Source organism: Myxocyprinus asiaticus, chromosome 19 (assembly GCF_019703515.2).
Source record: "Myxocyprinus asiaticus isolate MX2 ecotype Aquarium Trade chromosome 19, UBuf_Myxa_2, whole genome shotgun sequence".
In the NCBI taxonomy this organism is placed as follows: domain Eukaryota; kingdom Metazoa; phylum Chordata; class Actinopteri; order Cypriniformes; family Catostomidae; genus Myxocyprinus; species Myxocyprinus asiaticus.
In genome coordinates, this window is record NC_059362.1 from 20,781,177 (window position 1) to 20,790,476 (window position 9,300).

The 9,300-nt window shown below is 39.5% G+C and overlaps 1 protein-coding gene across 1 annotated transcript; it reads left to right on the forward strand.

Moving 5' to 3' along the window:
• Positions 1-336: 336 nt before the first annotated feature.
• On the forward strand, positions 337-8,918 carry six4b (SIX homeobox 4b). The gene is made up of 3 exons (XM_051644612.1): positions 337-1,213; positions 4,277-4,911; positions 7,511-8,918. Exons 1-3 carry the CDS (start codon positions 429-431, stop codon positions 8,005-8,007), a joined length of 1,917 nt encoding a protein of 638 aa, XP_051500572.1. The 5' UTR covers positions 337-428; the 3' UTR covers positions 8,008-8,918.
• The last annotated feature ends 382 nt before the right edge of the window (positions 8,919-9,300 follow it).

Sequence of the window (9,300 nt, forward strand, 5' to 3'; positions counted from 1 at the left end):
CTATGTGAACAAACTCACAAACATATGTTAGGACTTCGTCTATATTGCCTAAAACACCTCTGGAGAATGTTTGGGCTCCTATAAATTACCGACAAGCACTACTGCAATGTGATTACGCAAAATGAATATTGTTTGGGTTTATACGTGTGGACGAAGTGATGCCTGCATTCTGCTGCGCTTACCTTGCGCAGGTACCCGCGTTTTAACGTCATGCTTGATGGACATTCCCATCGCAAACGTTTGTCTTGCTCGCTCCTCCCCGCAGAGCCAGAGCGGCGAATCAAAATGCGCTCAGGACTTGGACTCCCTTCCAACGTGGGCTGTGGAGTTAAACTTGCAGTGGGACGAAGACGCAAGATCTTATCCACACCACACAGCGGCTAGATACCTGATCGTGCTTGGATGGAGGGGCGAAACCCGATCGCCTGATGTGCTGCTTGCAACTCAGAGGAGTGACTTATCAGGACGCGTTAAAAATGTCTTCTTCCTCGAGCGAGGTCATTAGTGCCGATGAGATCAAGAGGGAGAGCGCAAGGGCATTGGAGAATCGTGGGAGTGTCAAGCTGTCAGTGCTGGACCCCGCGGAGTTGTCTATGGAGAATGCAACTTCAGTCTCGGGCATCGATGCGATTCGTTCCGAACTTCTGGACTGCACACCGGCCTCGCTGGCCTTCTCTCCCGAGCAGGTCGCGTGCGTCTGCGAAGCGCTGCTGCAGGGAGGGAACGTGGAGCGCCTGGCCAGGTTCCTTTGGTCACTGCCGCAGAGTGACCTGCTGCGGGGCAACGAGAGCATCCTGAAAGCGCAAGCGATAGTCGCTTTTCATCAGGCCCGCTACCAAGAGCTCTACTGCATTTTGGAGAACCACAGTTTCAGTCCGTCAAATCACCCGTCTCTGCAGGATATGTGGTACAAGGCGCGTTACACCGAAGCGGAGAAGGCACGGGGCAGACCGCTGGGTGCCGTGGACAAGTACCGCTTACGCAGGAAATATCCCCTGCCTCGGACTATCTGGGACGGAGAGGAGACCGTGTATTGTTTCAAAGAGAGGTCTAGGAATGCGCTGAAAGATATGTATAAACGAAACAGGTACCCCTCTCCAGCCGAGAAACGCAATCTCGCCAAAATTACAGGACTTTCTCTGACGCAGGTCAGCAACTGGTTCAAAAACAGGCGGCAGAGAGACAGAAATCCATCTGAGGCGCAGTCAAAAAGGTAGGACATACATTGCCATGTCTAGGTATATTTCAGTACATCATCTGCACCCGTTTGAGAATAGTTTGAGACAAAGTAGGCTATAATGGAAAGCATACGGGTCGGACCGTGTGCGCGAGACGGAATGGAGAACACGTTTCGCCAATGTTTTGAAACACGAAGCTTTGAGCGTTTAAACGAGCTGTAGAGCCTGCAAACACAGAACGTTTCCATAGTGTTAGCGTATGGTTCTCGTTTAGTTATTTTTGTGGGAACTTGTAAATAACGTTCTAGGAACGTTATTATTTATAACGTTCCCAGAACGTTGCGGGGAGTTGTTTGTGTCACAACCTAAAGGTGGCGTCTCATTAGCCGACTCAAAACAACTCGATTTTGGCCGAGTATGTTACACTACCAACTTTTTTTAGCTGAAATCTTGCTTTCTTCAGTCAGTTTTTTGTTTGGTCTGTCACCCACACCGATTAAAGAATGACAAATGGCCACGTTTGACTGTCTCTGACTTGCCAGCGATTATGTAAATAAAGCTTACCACTGAAAATCTGAAGAAAAAGTAGCTAGTGTGATGCTGATTTAATACAGAATGTTAGCTAATGGTTATTTTTTAGGTTTTAATTGATAACCTAAATCGAACGCTCCCGGAACGTTATGGGAACCAAAAATGGTCACATTTCATAATTTGACAGGTTGATTTAAAGATGTGAGATATGGCATTAATTGTGGACCTAAGAGCAAAAACAAAGACCTGACAAACATTTGCTTTCAAACACAGCCCAAAGAGACCCTCAGTTTACCTGGGATATGATCAGCCATTACATTACCATTGCCATTGTGTTTGTTTCTGGATTTTAAACCCATTGTCACACCCTGATAATCATTCAGAGAGATCTACACTGACATGGCCGAAATTTTCTTCACAGCATGAGGCATTTCTGAAGGAGATAAGAGATTGCTCATTACTTGTAAACTTCTGCTTACACTTTTTAAAAAAAATAATTTATTATTCGTTTTTTTTTTTATGAAACCGAGTTTCAAGTTGCGCTAGAAATAACTCTTAACCACCCCGCCCGCAAATGTCATACGTTGCTTTTATCATAAATAATAAATCCCAAGTCTCGTAAATAAGGGAGGTCCAACTTTTCCGTATGCATCAGGACTGAGCATTGCTTTGATGCAGCACCATCACCCTGACATAATTAGGGTACTCATAGTCTGAACGAAGATGCCCATGAACTCCATATGTGAGCTTTATGGGTGAGAAAAGACTAACGGCTTGTCGTGTCAATAAGATCTTTGTATAGATTTGGCCGCTGTAGTCTCTCCGGACGATGCACCCGCAGCTGTCATAGTCTGTAAAGAGATCCACCAGATGCCTCCAAGAGCCCTGCTCCTTTTATCTCATTTTTCACTTTGGAAATGATGACAGAGACATTAACAGAAATTTATTTTTATAATAACAGTTTGTTTTTAAATGTTGTCTACTTTTCAACTTTTAGTAGCCTATTTGTTATTTCAATGCTAAAAAGTAGAGAAGACCGGAGTTGGATGGCTACAGGGGTTGGTTGGCACAGAGTTAATTTCTGGTAATTAAGTAATACATTTCACAAAATTGTAACATCTAAATGTTCACTTTCTTGACATACACTGATTGATTCTTTAAGAGCAAATGCATATTAAAATCTGTTATGGTGAAAACAGATTCACATTTTATCTGTGTCAAAACAGAAACATAAACCCCTCTGCTAAAACTGTTTTAGAAATAATACTGTTCATGATTTTTTTAAATATATAAATTTGAGTTAATAGTGATGGGTATCAGTTATATTTTGATATAATATTTGTAAGCCTGTGATAAATATGACTAACATCATTTACAAAAAGAATGTTAGTGGTGTGGGTTGGCATATATGTTTTAGGGTTGTTAGCAAATTGGTTATATATATATATATACTGTATATAAGATAATTCATACCTTCATACACACTATTTACAAACCTAATACTGCTGCATAAACATATATAACAGAAAATGATCCATAATATTAATAATAATAATAGTTGTTATTGTTGTTATGAGGCCTGTTACACATATTGTATATGGTTCAAGCCAAGCCAATTATACAGTTAGTTCCTGATTTATGTGATCAGTGTTTTACATTTATACATTTACATTAAGTTTATATGATTGAAGATGTATATTTTTTTTTCAAGTTTACATAAGTAAAAACTGTTCACATTAATTACAAAAACATAAATGAATAATGTATTAATATAATTATATTAATTACATAATCATTACTCATATTAATTATATAAGACAAAAATGTGTTGAGTTCTATTGTCCTGGTTTAAAATAAACTATTGTTTGTTTTTCTGTGTGTTGCTTCTCTTTTAAAACTTTAGTGTTATAACACTGTGGTAATATGAGGTTGGTTGACACAAATGCACAACATAACTTTAATCATTAATTAACCAAAGTCAATCAATAATTGGGGACATTGAATGGGTTTGTTTGGTTTTTTTTTACCTAAGAACTTAAGCTTTCATTTGCACCTATAGTTGGGAGTTTCCTAACATTTGTTCCACCAGAGATATTCAACATTGAAGGAAAAGTGTGCCAACCAACCCCGTTCTCTCCTTATAAATATGGTCTATTTAGTACCATTTTATTACACAAGTTCTCCATTTTTAAATTGCACAGTATTTTAATTTGCTGATTAATGCACTCTATTAGAAACTAAGAGAGAGAGAGAGAGAGGAGAATCAATTTCTCTTTCAGAATTTTGATCTTTAAATACAGTACACATTATCCATTCGTTTTTAAATGATTACGGAAATTTTTTTAAATCGTATTTATCATTATTGCTTGTAAAGGCAAACATTGCATTTAGTATGAAATATACCAATAAATATTGAGGATATAGAGGGCCAAACAACCCCATCATGCTAATGCTTTGGACACATATTAGTCAATACAGTATCCTTCTAAAGATGTTCACTTTAATTAGAAGTCTCATGATTATGATGCAAAGCGTCTGTTTCGTTAACCACAATTCTTGTCTTTCAGTGAGTCAGATGGCAATCACAGTACAGAAGATGAGTCCAGTAAAGGCCAGGAGGACCTGTCACCACGTCCCCTGTCCAGCGGCTCTTCAAGCTCAGCTGTACATGGAACAGCCCCCTCTACAGTTTACTCAGATGGAGGAACAACTGTCATCCAACAAATCGGAGATGTTAAAATGCCCTCACACGCAACTGCAGGAATGAGTTTTAATGGTGACCTTGCAAGTGTGAATGCTCACTACATCAATGGTGGAGCCTATGTTCAGTCACATGGTAACAATGCTCTCCTGAATGGACTCGGTGCCACAGGTGGCCATTTCTTGACCTTTGACCCCCAGAGGGTCTCCCATCATAGCCAGGAGAGGCTGTTGGGTGGGTCTTCTGTGTCCTATGCGCCTTATTCAATGGGGGTTTCAGAAACGGGATCTGGAAAGCTGGAAAACATGCAAACTCTTGTTTCCAGTGAAGATGGAGTAATTCCTTCAGTGGTCTCTTTCGCCTCTGCCCCTTCCACGCCCTCCACCACCTCAGGAGCGCTTCATCTTAGCAGTTACAGTGTGGTCAATCTCCCTGGAACTGAATCCACCATGGGTCTTCCTCCTCTTATGATGCCTCCATCTTCCACATCATCTTCTCATGGTAGGAGGACATACTGCATATTGTGTCCATATGCAGTATAATGTATTTATTTATGATTTAAATGGCAAATTGAGTATAGAAAGGGATAATATTTCCTTGGAAGTTACAGTACAAAAACAACAATGTCTGAAGAAGTCAGTGCACTTCTATTGCGCTCATAAAAGCCAGAGTAATTACATCATCGCTTTGGAGAATACTATGACAGAATATTTTATGCAGTTAAGTTTGCCAAAAGTAACCGCAGTGCTCAATGCAAAAGAGCAGAGGTTTTTCAAAAGTGCACTGTGGGTTATGGGCAGCTGGAGTGTATTGTAGGGTAAAATAGTGAGAGACATGTGGGGGTTCAGGTCAACTGGCTTGAGGATCATACCAATTGCAGGCCTCTCAACACTGTCCCCACCTCCTCTCCATGGCCCTAACCGCTCACTAATGGTTCTTTCCATGAATATTTTATGGCCACATCAATAACAGCAAGGCTAGCTGTGTTCTGCTCCTCTCTCACTCGTCTGTTTTATCCTTTAATATGCAGTTTACGAGCCACATAAAAACAAACCCACCCCTGGCTGAACTTTTGATTTAGAAGGAAAACAGTTGAGCCCAAACAATCCAGCAAGAAAAAGAAGATATTAAAATTGTTTAGCCCAGACCCTGTTTCCTTCTGCCCATCATTTTAAAGGCAATTTAATAAAAATATGTCTTCAGAAAAACCCACCAAGTTTGGCGTCCAGAGCAGAAATACAAAGAAACAATAGCAATTTCCTGTTGTTTCTGTCTATGAAGAAAAAGCAAGTAATTCGCAAGCAAAAACGTTCAAGTCAGATTTTAAAGTTCTGTGAAAGGAAAATCTAAGTGTTGCAGGTTCCCGAATCCCTTTTACAACAATCTTCTCCTATAAGCAATACCCAGGGGAAGCTAAGGAAAACCTGTTGAAATATTTGGTTCTAGTTTAAAAAAGTGAGTATGAAGCAGGGGGAGGGCAGGAGGGGTCTGGGCTCTGTGATTATTTATCAGACATTTGTGTAAGTCTAATGGAAGAAAAGTGTCTGGCCAAAAGCCAGAGGCTGTCATTGCAAAGACGTGCCAAGAACCACATTCTAGAGTTACAAGGAAATCATAGCGAGTCTTATGGCAAACAGAAAATGAAAAAGGTGTTTCATTTTACAGTTCACTTGAAAAGTTTTGAAGAAAAGAAGAGAGGTATACAAAGAGATATTGGCTGAAAGAGAGAGAAACAGAAGTGAATTTCAGTTGCTATGAGCTTTAAGAGTGACCACTGCCATCTAAAAGAAAAGAGCAGAAGGGTTTAATACAAGTGAAGTTCAATTAACAGCATTTGTGGTGTATTTACTCATTACAATAATTTAAAAAAAGCAAACATTTTGGTTACAATGAGGCACTTACAATGGAAGTTAATGGGGCCAGTGTATAAACGTTAAAATACACACAGTTTCAAAAGTATAGCCACAAGATGCAAACAATGTTAACATGATTTTAGTTCGATAAAATTGCTTACTAACCTTTTTATGCAAGTTATATCCAATATTTCAACAGTGCTGCCCTGACAATGAAACCCTGTAATCCCAGTACTGGATATAACTTTACACAGATAAGGTTATTAAAGCAATTTTATCACACTAAAATCATGTTAACAGTAACAAGTATAACGTTTACATTTTGTACATTTGAAACAGTGTGCATTTAATTATGGACTGGCCCCATTCACTTCCATTCTGTGAGTGCTGTTAATTGAGCTTCACTTGTATTGAACCCAGAATATTCCTTTAAAGGAATAAAGGAAGCTCAATCGAAAGCATTTGTGGCAAAATGTTGATTACCACAAAAAAAATATTTTGACTCGTCCCTCCTTTTCTTTAAAAAAAAAAGCAAAAATTGAGATCACAGTGAGGCATTTACAATGGAAGTGAATGGGACCAATTTTAAATACAGGGTTTAAATGCAGAATTGTGAAGCTTATAATTTTAGAAAAGCACTTACATGAATTCTTCTGTTAAATCTCATGTATTATTTGAGCCGTAAAGTTGTTTAAAACATTTTTACAGTTGTTTTAGGGTTTGTTGACATTACATCGTCATGGTAATGAAGTTGTAAAATTGGCTATAACTTTACAAAGAAAAGTTTAGTAAGTTTTATCACACTAAAATCATGCTAATATGCATATTGTTTGTCTTTTGGCTATATTTTTGGAAAAGTGAGTATTTTAATGTTTACGGATTGACCTCATTCACTTCCATTGTAAGTGCCTCACTTTAACCCAGATTTTTGCTTTTTATAAAGAAAAGGAGGGACAAATCAAAATGAATTTTTGTGGTAATCAATATTGTACCACAAATGCTGCCAATTGAGCTTAAATTGTATTGAACCCGGAATATTCCTTTAAATTGGGATGGGGTTGTTCATGGTACGTTTTGTTTGTCTAGTCACGTGGCTGGACAAAGTTTATGGGGTTACCTTGAAGTCACAGTACAATTAATGCACTATTTAAACAAATCTAAGAAACGAGACTCTTTAACCAGACATGGAGAAGAAACCAAAAAAATTACATGACTTGGGTTTCATACTCTCTTTTATCCACATACAGGCTCTGCTCCTTTGGGCAATGTGGCCAGTGACTCATCCCAGCACTCAAACCAAACCCTGCTCTACACCCAAACTGTCAAGCAGGAGCCTTTGGATGTGGCTGGAAGCTACACCTATCCCTCTGAAATGCCCTTGGACCAAGGCAACAACCTGGGCTATACAGCCTCCCTTTTTCTTTCTTCAAATCTCAGCTCTTCTTCCTCCAGTGGCAACTGTCTTCCCCCTACTGTCACAGCTACGGTCACCTCTGCCCTCTCCAGCACAGAGGTCCATCACTCTCTGAATCAAACTGGACGTGGCCTCCAGCAGGACATTAGAGCCCTGTCCTCAGACTACAGGTCCCAAGATGTCCAGTTGTCCCTGTCCAACAGCCTGCCGGTCACTGCCAGGGCAGGAGAGGGCCGGATCAGGGTTGTTTGTGGAGATATGGACATGGAGGGTAAAGAGCTGGCCAAGCTGCAGACTGTACAAATGGATGATGATAGCAGTGACCTCTGACTTGTGGTATGATGTCGTCAATACTAAAGAGCTGCATTTCACTTGTCCTGGACTAATTTTGTTGCACCACATTGTGGCCTAATAACAGGGACCCAATAAGCACAAATCATTCTTAAACAACAATATAACTATATTGAACAGTGCCTTCCTGTCCTCAGATATCCCAACTTGCACTAAGAGGGCTGTAGAATGTTCCAGGCAATGCACTGACCTTTTGAAGATTATAAAGCTGCAGTGTCTTTACTCTCACCTCATAAGAAAGCAAGTAAGAAAAACCTGTTAAAGCACAATAGAAATGTGCTCTGAATCAAAAACTGTAGCTTTACACTAATTATTTCTTATGACAAGATTTTATGAAAGCACAGATGTGTGTTTTTGTTGTTGATGGTTGGCTTTTGTATTTAAATTCTTTGAGTGTGATGATGCAAATATGATAAAGGTTATTTTGTTATGTTTGACTTTGAGTTTTTGAGTTTTATGTTACAGAATGTTCGATTTAAACTCATATGCCTCTTTCTGCACATCCCAATGTGGACTTTGTTCTTTTTAAGCATATAATCTTGACCATTATAGCAACTGGCCATATGTGCCTCCCTTATAAACTGTCAAAATGCAAAGAAGTGATACGATCTAAACTAGACAAGCCATTTGTTTGAAGACTTCATACAAAGTAATTGAAGTATGAGTGTTTGTTTTTCTTTGTTGTGTGAGAAGTTATTTGGCTGTGTAGAGGTATGTACTTCAGTTTGCATTTGACATTTCTTTTAGCAGTAAAAATGGCCCAATGCTGAATTCACAGATCCTCGCAGGACAAGTAAAAAATACTGACTCCAAACATGAGCTCTGCAAGAACCACAAGAAAACTTAAAACGTCAGTCCTGCCTGAAAGAAACCTATTTTTCTAAACCCTTCCACCCTATTAAATATTTATATTTGTACATATATAATGAACGATCCGTGGGTTGTCTATGTCACTGACACCAGTGTTTCACATTAGAGTCCTAAGCCTGATAATTCAATCAGTAAAGGGAATGACATCACTTTCAATGAATCATCTCTTATTGGAAGCACCAGGTAAGTTGGCTATGTGTTTTTAACCAATGGCAGGTGTGATGTCAGTCTTAAGGATATCCAAGGCTCTCTCCATTTAAAAAGATTAGGCTACAACTTGGACCCCCTGGAGAGCTGGCTGTGATCTTAGACATTACTAATGCATGGATGTACGCATATGCGGCATGATGGAGATCAAGTTTGTGTTCTCACCAGGGGCGTCCTCTATGATCGCTTGCCAAA